The sequence below is a fragment of the Copadichromis virginalis genome, linkage group LG10 (assembly GCF_057382275.1).
Source record: "Copadichromis virginalis isolate Kocher_CV1m ecotype Utaka linkage group LG10, C_Virginalis_male_GT1.1, whole genome shotgun sequence".
NCBI classification, from domain to species: domain Eukaryota; kingdom Metazoa; phylum Chordata; class Actinopteri; order Cichliformes; family Cichlidae; genus Copadichromis; species Copadichromis virginalis.
Genome location: NC_140627.1, coordinates 4601747 through 4615635, shown reverse-complemented (window position 1 = coordinate 4615635; position 13889 = coordinate 4601747). Strand labels below are relative to the sequence as shown.

Sequence of the window (13889 nt, the reverse complement as noted above, 5' to 3'; positions counted from 1 at the left end):
TATCCCTGTTTGAGCAGGTTTCTTTGATTGAGAGGCCCAACACCCTTTCAACCACTAATTAGTAACTGACTGCACCAACTGTAAATATTTTCTGCAACTTTTAGGTGTGGGTTTAAAAATACCTTAAACAGGGGATTGGGTGGAGAGACTGGGGAAAGGTTTTAAAGAATAGCAGGAGCTGCATTTGGCTTCCTCGCCGTGCTGTAATAGACAAGCAGTAAGTCTAAATATTGTTATCTTGATTTCAAGATAACAGAAGTCGTGCGTGACGGCTCAAATTTGTGTAGAAAAACATGTTAGTGCAGTCATTTTTAGTTTTCCACAAGTTTTTAACAGATTTGTAAAATATTTGTTTTTTGTGAAAAGTGGTCTAATAAAGTTGTAACGTTGCACCTTTCAATGTACGTTTGCACACACTTTCTACTACTACTTAGCCAATCACACACACATTTTTACAGTACTTTGATCTATACCCAAGCACTTAACGATCAATCCACCGCCCGTCCGACTAGTAGATGACCCACTCTATGAGCTGAGCCACATCCTCCATAAAGATGAGGATTTCAAACCTAGCAACACTGTGCATCATACCTTGGAACTGTTTTGTGCCGGTGAAACTTGGTGACAGCTGGGACTTCCAGCTGTACAGTAATCCCAAAACTGCTTTTGGAATGGATACCATTAAGTTCCCAGAATGCCTGGACTACACTTAAAAGCCAGGTCCGTACCAGAAAACCAACCAATTTAAATGAGTGCTACCAATTCTGCCGAAGAAGAGTGACCAAATATCCAGCTAGAATTAGGCCAGAAAAAAGCTACAACATACTGAGGGACATTTAACAAAATATTAGTAGGGATGTAGGCCTATATTTGAGCCTCTGTTTAAGTATACTTTGGCCATTCTGTATATTTGAGAAAATCCAAAATAAATTCAAACCTGTGCAACCAAATCTTATTTTTTAAAGCCATTAAAGCTGTATAATCATTCCATCCTGGAAGAAAACAGAACAATTCAAAGAAATCATTAAAAGCCCAAATTACCAGGATATTCATGCCTATGAGAGTATATAACCACAACTGTATGTCTGGACTCTATGTAGCCTGTTTACTGTGAGCCAGAGTACTAGATATGATTGCAGCATCTCGATAGTGTTTGTTCAATAAACAAATTTAGTAAAAATAGATTATTGGTGACTCTGCATCCATGAGCCAGGCCATCATTTTATCTCCCTGCAAGTGTTGATGAGCAGGCTGGTAAGTTAACTTTGACATGGAAATGACTTTGTGTGAATTAATTTGCTGACCAAAGGCTGTCGAGATGATTCATCCATGGCCCATTGTTTGCACTTTTAGTCCAACACTGGCAGCATCGGGCTCAGAGAGAGAGGAAGGGGAAGGTAGAAGCAAGGATAGAGGGAGAGAGTAGGGCTCAGCAAGCTGTTGACCTACTGGTTTGGTGAGGTTTCCCTGAAAAGGGCACATGCCTCCCCGCACTGTGCATAGAAACAGCACACACACACCCACACACAGTGGTTTAACCAATACAGCTAAAAAGGGAAGATATTAACAGAACGAGGGCAAATAGTGCCTCTATGTTTAGATCATCACAGTTTTGTAGGAATTGACATTTAAGTTCCCTTTTATTGTGTCAGTGAAATTTAAGATGAGTGTTAAAAACAAGCCCAGCATCAGCTGGTATTGTATCATGACAGTCTGGAGAGTTATGTTGCCTTCTTCATCTTGCTTTGCAGGCTACCTGAGCGTGTTTGCAGTCGTGCTGAAGACAAATAATGCCTCACCGTGGACAAATGAGTTTGACAGTAAGAGCTCGAGACTGACGACCCTCAAAAAAAATACAAACCAGTCATTGATCTTGAATTAATGTCCTCGTATCACTTCCCGTTTCTGCTTACAGAAGTTGAGCTATCATGTGTGATTGAGTCTATTTCCACAATCAATCCCAGAATTGAATGGAAGAAGATAACAAGCGGGGGGCCAAGCTATGTCTACTTTGACAAGAAGATCTATGGTAATACATGAAGTAGTCTGTAAATAGTTTCTATATGTTACATATTTTTAAATATTCACCTTTGCTGTGTTTTTATTCTGGCAGGTGACCTTGAGAACAGAGCAGTGATCAGAGAACCTGCCACGTTACTGATAACCAACGCCACGAGATCAGACACAGCCAAGTATCGATGTGAGGTCACTGCTGCAGATGACCAAAAGGCCTTTGATGAGATTCTGATTGACCTGGTTGTAAGAGGTACTTTAACCTGCCTGCGCCACTGATCACGCTCTCTCTTACTGATAACTGCCAGAAAATGCTTCTAAACACAGAAAGCAAGTCATTATTGCGCCCTCAAAAGGACAGACCTCGCTCAACGATTCGCACGTCGGATGCTGTAAGATGAAACCGTGTTGTAGGTTGCACCAACCCTTTGGCATACATGTGAGGATGCGTTGTGACCAGACCTGCCCAGCTGCAAAGGCGTGTTCTAGGTTATAAAAGGAAACCTCTGAAACTGCATCTCCTCGGAATTGCAGTGCTAAAGAAAGCAAGCGCCGCGTGTTTTGGTGGCGTTTTCTGGCATGGAGCGAAAATCACGTTCCCGTCCACTCCCTGTCAATCCTGGCAGTCCAGTCAAACATCAGGGTCAGGGTGACATTAACCTTCAGAGTCATAAAGCCAGCAGCGTCGTGTCGATTGTGTTGGTTTATTTCTCCCCGTTGTTTACAGAGCAGAAAAGCCCATCTGTGCAAACACTCGCTACAGCGACAGTCATCGTATGTTCTGTTTCCCCACAGTGAAGCCAGTTGTGCCAAAGTGCAGCGTCCCGAAATCGGTGCCTTTGGGGAAGTCGGCTGAGCTGAGCTGTGTGGAGGAGGAGGGCTTCCCCAAGTCTCGGTACCAGTGGTTCAAGAACATGGAGGAGATCCCCGATGACCCAAAGACCAGTGTCAAGTTCTTCAACTCCTCATACACGCTCAGTACAGAAACAGGAACTCTGGTTAGTACTCGTGTGTGCGTGTGCTCGGACAAGGGCAGATATGAGCGCCAAGGGCGGGGCAGCAGGGACGGTGGCCTGACGCCGAGGGGTGGAGGCAGATATTTTGGGGAGACAGTTGATGGCGTGAGAGGGCTTGAGCCATGAGGGGAATCTGCTGTCCTCGTTTGCACATTCCTCTATTCTCTCTTGCTTTACAGCACAGCGAAGATGTGACACACGCTCACCGTTTGTCTTTAAGTGAACGTACTGGACGACAGTGCTGTAAACTAAGGAGGTTTAAGGAATGTTTTTTTCTACTGTTCTTATCTCGTTATTTTTAGAGTGCTCCCTGTAAACACAGTAATCACTCCTTTGCTATTTCCACATGGGAGAGGAATGGCAGCCAACTGATGCAGAGATTGGAACTGGTGAAATAGTTCAGAAGGGGAGTGTCAGCTTTATTCTCTTTAAAAAGCTGGAACTGAAACTCTTTGTAATGCTCTACTAATATTTACAGGTTAAAATACCTTAATCTCTTAAACAGTTGTATTTAAATTCAGTCCAAGTTTGATTTTTAATGTTTGGATCACGTCATCGTGATCATTTCCTGCACTCTCGATGTATTTAGACACCTAATCCACCTGCAATGTTAACACCTGTACTTTGACGTTCAGGCTTTTTTAACACTTGGAAAATGGGTGACGGTAACTGTTTGAAGATGACAATTTGTCTGAGAATTATTCTTAGCGTTATAAGTGTGTGTGAGAGGTGGGCACAAACTCAACAGATGCTTTTATTTTACTTTACGCTTCACTTTGAAATCACTGATATCAGTGTGTTTACATTTATTTGATCATTTTAATGTGTAATGTTTAGAATAACTTGAGGGGCATGAATGTCCGTGCAGTTACCACACACTGATGATCCAAAAGACGCCCAGTCATTTTTAAATGTAAAGTTTCACTTGTATGACCAGGGTGAATATTATATATATATATATGTGTAAGATGTAGCTTTAACTCCGTCCTTCGCTGAATCCAAAGTGCGCAGCAGACAGCAGTCTGTTTAATTTTCCTATCTTGCATCTCTTCACATGCTCATGGCACTGTCTCTGTATTTGCACAATGCAAATCTCTACCTGTCTGTCCCCTCTGCTCACAGTAACGGTCACTACAGTTGTTTCCCTCTGTAACAGCTGCCTGTGCGTAGTTCCACTCACCTATATTTATCTATTATATTAATTAGAATAAAACATCTGCATAAAAAAAAGACTATGAGCTTCACTTAGGGAGTTTGCATTAAGCAGAGGTTTGTCTTTTGTCTCACACAGAAGTTCATTTCAGTCAGGAAAGAAGACGCAGGCGAGTACTATTGTCGAGCGAAGAATGATGCAGGGCACACTCAGTGTGCACCCCAGAAGATGGAAGTGTGTAAGTATGCATGTTTCCTTTGGAAATAAATCTGTTGTGTTTATTGAATGCAGATAGTACTAGATTTGTTGAAAGGAATCCAAACGTCAGTGTTTAAGTTTTTTTTTTTTTTTTTTAACTCTTTATTTTGTACTTTTTCCTTTGTATTACATACGGACAAGACAATAATAATAATAACACAACAACAAACACACAAAAAAAAAAAAAAAAAAAAAAAAAAAAAAAAAAACACGAGAGGTCCCGCCCTATAAGGCTGACTGAGACTTATAAATTATCCATTTTGTCCACTGTTTTCGGTGTTTGTCAGATTTCAGTCTCAGAGTGTAAGTCATTTTTTCCATTGTATATATGTCCTCGATTACGTCCATCCAGTCTTCCAGTTTTAAAGGATCGCTTTTCAGCCAATTCTTTGTTATCACCTTTTTGCTTGACAACAACATAATCTTAAACAAATACCAGTCCTCCTTTTTTACATTTTCCCATATTCCAAAATACATTACTCGTGCCTCACACAGTACTTCATACCCCAGCACCTTCGTCATTGTTGCCGCGATTCTTTCCCAATATGATTTAATATATTTACACTTCCAAAACACATGTGAGTGATTGGCGTTCCAGTCTCCACATAATCTCCAGCATTGTTGGGGTGTTTTCAACTGCTTGCTTTTGATATACGGAGTAATAAAAAACCTAATCACATTTTTCCAGCCATATTCTCTCCATCGTCTAGAGCTAGTGGAGTTATGCTGTGTGAGACATAAGGATCGCCAATCATCCTCTGACAACTCAATTTGTAGTTCCGATTCCCACTTTTGTTTAATATATAATGTTTCATTCCTATTCGAATTTTGTAGGCCATCATATAATTTCGACAGAATTCCTGATGGAAGATTTTTATATGCACCTGTTATTGTTCCTATTATACGATTTCTTTCTCTCGAGAGCTTCTTTCTAATTTCTGTATTGTAAAAGTGTCTTAATTGAAAGTACCTAAATAAATCTGATTTATCCAATCCGAATTGTTTCTGTAGATTCTCAAAAGATTTAAATGTTGTCCCATCTATTAATGTACACATTGCTGTAATTCCTTTATTGACCCATCTTAAAAATGTGCTATCCCATTGTCCACTTTGGAATTTTCGAGAGTATGCAGGCCAAATCAGCAATTTACAGTCTTCTGTAATTCTATATTTCTTCATTATTGTCCACCAGAGTTTAATAGTAAATTCAGTGATGAGATTTTTGTTCGTGGGCTGGGTAGTTTCTTCTCCCAATCTTGCTTGTGGATGACATGATAGGCAATAATTTAACTCTATATGCTTCCATTTTGAAGTATATTCTGATGAACACCAATAAACAGTATATCTCAGCTGAGCTGCATAGAAATATTCCTTGAAATTCGGGAGGGCAAGTCCTCCTTTTTCTTTTCCTGATTGGAGTATTTTAAATCTTATTCTTGGCTTTGTCCCTTTCCAAATAAATCTACTAACTAATTTATCCCATTTACCAAACTGTGCATCTGTTATTTGGACTGGTAATGAGGTGAATAGGTACAATAACCGGGGAAGCACATTCATTTTTATTACCTCTATTCTTGAGCTAAGGTCCTTGACAAGCGGAGCCCATTTAATCAGATCTTTTTGGATTGTGTTACTAAACTTCACATAGTTTGCCTCGTATAAAGTACTTGTATCACTAGTTAAATAGACACCTAAGTATTTGATCTTATTTGAATCCCATTTTAGTTTAAGTTCATTTTGTAATAATTCTTTGGGGAAATAATTCAGACAGAGTACTTGAGTCTTTACGATGTTTAGTTTATATCCTGCGTTTTTACCAAAATATTTTAATGCTTTAAACAGCCAAGGAAAGGTCGTATCAGGATCCTGTAGATATATAATTATATCATCTGCAAAAAGACCTATTCGTTGTTCAAGTTTGGAAACAAAAACCCCTTTTAAGTCTGTACTTTGCCGTATATACTGAGCCAAAGGCTCAATATACAAAGCAAAAAGAGCTGGACTCAAGCAGCAACCTTGCCTAGTTCCTCTAAAGAGCTCAAAGCTGTCTGTCAAGTCCCCATTTATTTTAACTCTAGCCATTGGCCTATGATACAGGGATTGTATACACTTGATAAAGATACTGTCAAAGCCCATTCTCTTCAAAACAGCAAAAAGAAATATCCAAGAGACTCTGTCAAAAGCCTTTTCAGCATCTAAACTCACTAAGGCTGTTGGGATTTTTTCTCTATTAACTTCATTAATTATATGCAATGTGCGTCGTATATTGTCTTGTGTCTGTCGCCCCTTAATGAACCCTGTCTGGTCTTCATCCACCAGGTCAGGAAGGAACAGCTCTAGGCGTCTTGTGATTATAGATGTAAATAGTTTATAATCAACATTTAAGATGGAGATTGGGCGATAAGAATCACAGTTTTCCTTGTTTTTACCTTCTTTCGGTAAGACTGAGATGATGGCCTCTTTCCAGGAAGGTGGAATTTTAGCGTGTTTTATTGTCCAATTAAAAGAATCTATCAAAATAGGGGCCAAAACCTCTTTGAAAGTCTTATACCACTCATTGGGGTACCCATCACTCCCTGGACTTTTATTCGTCTTCAATCTCCTTATTGCCTTATCCAGTTCTTCCTTTGTAATTGGTTTGGTTAATAGTTCATTTTGAGTTGTCCCTATTGAGGGGAGGTCTAACTGATCCAAAAACTCTACAATTTCTGGTCCATTTTTCTGATCCGGTTGACTATACAATGTTTTATAATATTCTTGAAAGGTATTTTTTATCTGTGTTGGTTCATATAGTAGTTCCTTGGTATTTGGATCTCTAATCTTGTTGACTGCATTAGTTATTTGCATTAATTTTAACCGTTTAGCCAATACTTTAGTTGCTTTGGAGCCAGATTCATAGAATGTTTGTTTTGTGAATCTCAGTTTCTTTTCTATTTCCTCCATAGTCAAATCACTTAGTTGTTTTCTTACGTTTTTGATTTTTTCAGCCAAATCAGGACTCAAATCTGTATGCTTTTTTTTTTCCAAATCCCTTAATTGTTGTTCTAATTTGGACTGTGTAAGCTTCTTCATTTTTTTGAGGTAGCTGGTCCTTGATATCAAATACCCCCGAGTTACTACTTTCACAGTATCCCAAATTATTGTTGGGTCTATCTGATCATCCTTATTGTGGGCAATACAGGTTTGTATTTCTTTTTTGATCTCTTTTACCTCAGATTCATTATTGAGAATACCAATGTTCAATTTCCATAATAATTTCTTATTCTGATTATGTAGGTGAATGGTCAAATGAATGGCGTTGTGATCCGACAAGTCGGCTATACCGATATTGCATTCTGTGACTCTATGTTTATCACTTCTATTTATCAAAAAAAAATCTATCCTAGAGTAGTGTTTAAGTTTTTACTCGCATTTGAACTCCACAGATGATATTGACATAGTGGGGATCATCCTGGGAGTGCTGGTGGTGGTCGTTGTGCTCTTATGTATAACGGTGGGCATCTGCTGTGCTTACAAACAAGGCTACTTCTCCAGCCAACAGCAGACGGGGAACAAGTAAGATTCCAGACTACTAATGTAACTGTAACCAGCACCACTTCCACATGTCGCCCAAAAACCGGATGTGCTTTGTGTGTTTTAGTTACAAAGTTCCAGCTAAAGGAGATGGAGTGGACTACGTCAGGACGGAGGATGAGGTTAGTAGATAGTCTGGCTGTGTGGCCATTTGTACTTTTAGGCATTTTGTTGCTAAACGTCAATTGCAAATAAAGTGAAAATGCAGTCTGCTATACTGCTCCAGTTAGGTGCTAATATTTATGATTGAATGATTCATGTATCAATAAAAGTGATCAGGTACAAAGACCGGACAGAAAGTGAGTAAAAAAGTGTCCAAAGACAAACTTTGTTTCTGTCACTAATTCATTATGAAAACAGAATTCAATTAAATTCAAAGATTGGAGAAAAGAAATGAAAGTATTACTACTTGGTTGCTTTCTCAAAGCTTTCATTTGAAGGACTCGCCTGTAACTGTAACTACAGTGTGCTGCATGCTGACAGCGGTGATTACGCTGCTGTATTTAGTCTCCAGGTCTGCACAGGTCTGAAAGCAACAGCTACCCAAATACTTAGCATCGTGTTGCTGCCTGTAACAGAGAAAACAGGGCCTCTCTGCCCCTCATCATATTACTTTTTGAAGAACCTTTGAAAAGTTAAATTCAGATTCTGTGTGAGGTATCGGCTCAGCAACACTGAACACGGGAGTCTGCTGGGAACAATGAGAGCCATCATTTCACGGCAGGCAGTGCTGATGTCGTAGTCGACTAAAAGAGTTTGTTTTCCGACACCTGTCTCACTTAAATTCCCCTCAGCTGGCAGAATGTTGTTTTTCTATTATGCAGCACTAGAAAGGTCCAAAAAATCTCAACTGTTAAGCGAACTTGCAGAAAGCCTGGACATTACGATTTGTGCCAAATAGACAAGCAAACACACTGAGAGGAGAAGCGTGGAAAGAATGGCGCTCTGGCGCCGTGTGATAATGTAATAACGATGAGTTGTTTCCTGCGTGTTGTCTGCAGGGGGATTTCCGACACAAGTCATCGTTTGTGATCTGAAAAAGACGACGGGGGCTGTTGTGCTGAGTGAAAGCTGTGACACACGGGTCTGCCCTCCACACTGTCCGACCACGGAGCTGCCGCAGTTCGTGCACCGAGCTCTCAGCATGCCTGAAATCCAATTACACAAGCTTGCCAAATGTGGTGGATGACAATAATGTGTAAAAAAAAAAAAAAAAAGTATGCGCATAGGGACTGAGATTCATTTAACTTTATTATCTTCAACCGAGTTCTTTTGCTAAATTCTGGCGTTCTTCAGTTACAGTGATTGCATGGTTTTAAACTCTAAAGCAGGCGGCGAGCAGGAGTCACGTGTTTGTTGTGTCCAGTAGAACAGTCAGTCTATCATGACAGCTCTGTCTGCTGGCAGCATTCAGTTTCAAACCTTTTGTCATTTCTATAACATTTCTTTTCTACTGTTAAAATTTGTCAGACTATTTTTGATGGAATATATTTTAAAATGCCTATATATAAAGGTTTACTTTTTTAAGTATTTGTAAATGACTAACATGTTTTGGGGTTTTTTTGTTTTTGGGGGTGGGATTAAAAGAGATGATGTAACACAAACCCCTTTGCATAAAGTTGTAAGCATTTACACCTTTGCAGATGAAAGAAACAAGTGAAAATTGGCTCGTAGTAGCATATCGGCGGTCTTACATATTGAATTTGTCGGCTGGGATTGTCCAGCTTGTGTCATGACAGACTTCCATGTTGATGTTTGTAGATAGTCTTAGTAAGATGCTTTGAAGAGTGCCAGTCAAATGCTGTGAAACACTGTACACGATCAGTGCTGCGTTTTCTTGATTTTAAGTGTCCTTCTCTGCTCGCTGTTAATCTTGTATATATTGAAGTTGCTGTCGAGTTTAGCTGTCATACATGTGTAGATTTCTTCACTATATTAATCATAGTAATATTAATACAGGGTTTGTATGTTAACCTTCCAGACCCCGAAAGAAGATGGACAAGAATGATTGTGGACTGTTGACAAAGTAAATGGTATTTAAAATAGTTTCTGCTGATAATCAAGACAAAGCTGTTAGCGGGTTATTTAAACTACTAAATCTTCAGCTGGTACTGAAAGTCCCAACAACATGAGGTAGACCACATGCTGGAACAGCGTTTTTTACAGAGTTAACTTCTACACATGGCACAGCTGCTTTGTGTTCCAGCTGTGTGACACAGCCACCGGAGCCAGTGGCTTACTCACAACTGTGTGTTTGATTTCACCAGATGTGCAAAAGCACATTTTAGAAGAGTCCCAGGAGCAACTCTGCGCTTATCAGTCACTCAGCATGGTGATTTAGTATTCAGAATAAAAGACCCTGTTCAGGCTCAAAGCTCTGCGTCTCAGACCTTTCAGCAAGATTTGAAGCCGGGTGGAGAACAGAGCGAAACACATGACACGACGACAGACCTGCATCTGGTTTATTCCTGGGTTTAGCGACTGGATGTTTTAATTGGAGAGGAAAATAAATCTTTCAGGTTTTGGTTTTCTGAGCAAAGCTGATGGTGAACAGAACTGAGCTGACAGCAGTGTTACAGTGAGATTCGGCTGTCGGGGGTCTGGAGGGTTAACGCTTGTACTAATTGTAAATAGCTATTTGGTGTTTTTTGTTTGTTTTGTTTTTTCTCTTTCGCAAGATCATGTAAAGTGAAAAAATGTTTTCAAAACTCCCGTTTGAGGCGATATGAAACTCTTTCCATTTGTAGGACTGAAAGAAGGGTAGCATTTTATCAGATCATTCAGAACACGTGAGCAAGAGCTTCTTGAGGCAGTTTTTTAAAAGCATTGAGAACAAACAGTTCTCTCCCTCAGTGTTCGCTCTCTAACCAGACTTTTAAAGGCTGTAACCTTCATGCAGATAAGAAGAATCTCTTGTTCAGCTGTGCTCGAGGTTTTCAACAGAGGAAATGCGGTCAAATGTTAACCAATTATCAGTCGTGGTAGAGACGATCTGCCGGTCATTTGCACATCAACACTGAATCTAACGTGTTCCACTGTGGAAGTGTACTATTAGCCCAAATAAGGTCACAAATGAGTCCTGCTGCAGTTGCACAGTGTGGTGAGAATCAGACATTTCACCTCGTCATTTGTGCATAGTTCATTCCTCTTAAGTGCCTTCAGGCTTCAGACTAGTGCGGTTTCACGTGCACGGTCCCACCTCTAGCTTCTGCCGTGCAGTCACGGCTTCGTGATTTTCCTTTTCTTTAACCACAAGCGCGGCGTTTGAGAGGAATGATGACACCAAAAGTCTCCACTCCCCTACATATCTGCAAATTTGTAAATGGCTTTTTACATAGATTTGGAGCTGTAGATGCGTTGAAGTGAAAAATAATAGTGCCTCTATATTGTGGGAATTATTTTTAGTAAAGACATGTAGCACTATTAGAAAAAAACAGATTGAAACCCACAGCAGGGTGGTTTCTGTGAGCTCTGGTTTATAATGTCTTTATCCAGGTTTTCTAACACTGATTGGTATTTCAAAATAAAATCCCTAAAGAAAATTTGAAAGACCAATTTAGTCAGTACTGACTTTTTTCTTTTTGTTTTGTGTATGTTATTTATTCTTCTCTGTGCTGGCGGGGAAATGTTTCAGGTCTTCACAACACTGTTTAAACCAGGGGTGTCATACTCAGGGTCATAACACCGGCCCGCTGGACATCTTTCACACGTTTCGGACTTTTAAATGTATTTTCATAAATTTTGCAGCTTGTCCTAAGGGTGAAGACCTCTCCCACAGTCTTTCATACTGCATCAAAGTAATAAATAAATAATGAAATGACAGAAAAGTTACTGCTTTTTTTCCACTATCTAAAGTACAAAAGCCTGTATCCATGGTAAAGTAAGTAAAACTGGACATTTTTTTTGTGAATTAACAAAAACTTGCTCTTCTCCAGGACAGTCTGGTCAATGAGCAACCAGAACTTTTTCTGTCATTTTACACATTTGCTTTTTTACAATTTAAGCCCAAAGAGTCATGCTAGCATGTGTTTTTATTATACAGAGCAGCATTTCTTTATCATGTAGTAAAACTGAGACGTGCTGGTGAAATTGCACTTCTTTTTTGTATACTGAGATATTGCAGGGATTAAATGTGCAGCTACACTTATTTACATTTACAGAAAGGGAATTTTTACTAGTCTGGTCCACTTAAGACCAAAGTGTGACCCCTGATTTAAAATGAGTCCGACATCCCGGGTTTAAACATTTACCCTGTACAAAAACGAGGGGGCACAGTTGGTGTCAGGAAACACCAACCTTGTGTAGCGTTAAGAACGGCACCAATCTACAAGAAAGGAAGATGAAATTAAGAGCTGACCCATTCAATGATAAAGGAGCTGGGACTCTGCAAAATGTAAGTGAAGTTTATAATCCAGAGTTCATGGACAGTTAAGCTCACAAACAGCAAAGAAGTCTTGTATCGCATCTTTACACAGGTCTGCACTGACTCGACAGGGAGTCCTGAGCGAGTGTGTCTGCAGGCTGTTTCCAGGCAGTGATGGTGGAGGTTATACTGGCAGGTTCACTCTGTGCTGTCTTTCAGTTTAAGGATGGCTGCGTTCCAGTGATCCAGCTCTGCTGGAAGACTGATATACAGCGTACCTGATCCTCTGATCCAAATGTACACGCAGCAGAATGTCTTTTTGGGGCCTGCTTGGGTTATTTTTTGTTCATTTTAGAACCACTCTATTTGTGATTAATAAAACTCACTTCTAATATCACAAAGGTGTTTTGTGTCTTTTCTATTTATGGTGTGAGTGTAGTGAGGATTCTAGATCTGCACTGCCAGTCTTGTCATTTCACTGCTTGTTCCAATCCTCCTGGCCTATTCCACAGTCCCCCCACTGTTCACAGAAATCCTATTGGTCCATCCAATATCCCACCGACTGCTCTTTGTTGATCTAAAGCCATAATCTATTAGTGGGAGTTAAGCCATTTCCACTTTCCACACTGCAAAAAGCCTTCTTGTTCCTTTCTGGTGACTGTGCCAACTGGCAGCAGGTTCCTGGATAAAGAGCACTAAAATCAATGAGCCCAGAGAGGATAATATATCGTCCTTTGCATCACAGCTACTGAACACTTTTATTTATTTCACAGTAAAATCAATCAGTGCTGGCTTTATCGTCAGGCAGAAGGATGAAAAAATACCTACTTTTAAGAAGGCAGCAAGCCCTGTGTTCAAATTGTGATTAAATGTAGCACACTCAGTTCATTCACTGAACAAAGCACACAACGCTGCTCTGAAAGTCATGCAGCATGTGAGTCAGTGTTACTCCTCTAACAGTTAATAGGATGAAACACATCTGTGGTTAGTTGTACTGGTAACTCTACTGTAATAGTCAACATCCAGCAAATTATGGTGTTAAGTTAGTCTTTCAAAATTCTTAGCAAACACGCAGAGATCTTACTTGGGTCAAATGATGAACGAGGACCACTGAAGCAAATTACAATTGAAGTATGACAAGAAGTACCATGAACCCACAGTGGAAGAAGTGCACGAGGCCGAGGAAATAATTATGAAGGAAAAATCTTTAGTTTTGTTTGTGTGTGTGTGTGTGTGTGTGTGTGTGTGTGTGTGTGTGTGTGTGTGTGTGTGTGTGTGTGTGAGTGAGTGAGTGAGTGAGTGAGTGATACATTTTAAATATTTAGATAAACCTGAACTCACTAAAACTTGTGAACCTTAAAGTTTGTTCTTAATGTTCTTTGTTAAGACTAAGAAGAACAGCTATAGGTGGCATTTGCTGTGTGCAGCATCAAACTGATGTAAGTGTGTTACTATTAACTGAGAATGGGTTAAGATATTAAAACACTGTTTGTGTGTCCCACATGGTTCTTCC

General features: G+C 39.8%; 1 protein-coding gene across 1 annotated transcript in view; it reads left to right on the top strand.

The window, feature by feature from the left end:
• Positions 1-12777, top strand: part of LOC146699709 (junctional adhesion molecule 3B-like) — a 54089-nt gene extending 41312 nt beyond the window's left edge. The window contains exons 2-9 of the mRNA XM_085469549.1: positions 1752-1820; positions 1916-2029; positions 2114-2266; positions 2809-3011; positions 4321-4420; positions 7866-7995; positions 8081-8135; positions 9015-12777. Of these exons, the coding sequence (XP_085325675.1) occupies positions 1752-1820; positions 1916-2029; positions 2114-2266; positions 2809-3011; positions 4321-4420; positions 7866-7995; positions 8081-8135; positions 9015-9050 (860 nt within the window). The 3' untranslated portion in view covers positions 9051-12777. The remainder of the gene's footprint in view (positions 1-1751; positions 1821-1915; positions 2030-2113; positions 2267-2808; positions 3012-4320; positions 4421-7865; positions 7996-8080; positions 8136-9014) is intronic.
• Positions 12778-13889: the final 1112 nt, after the last annotated feature.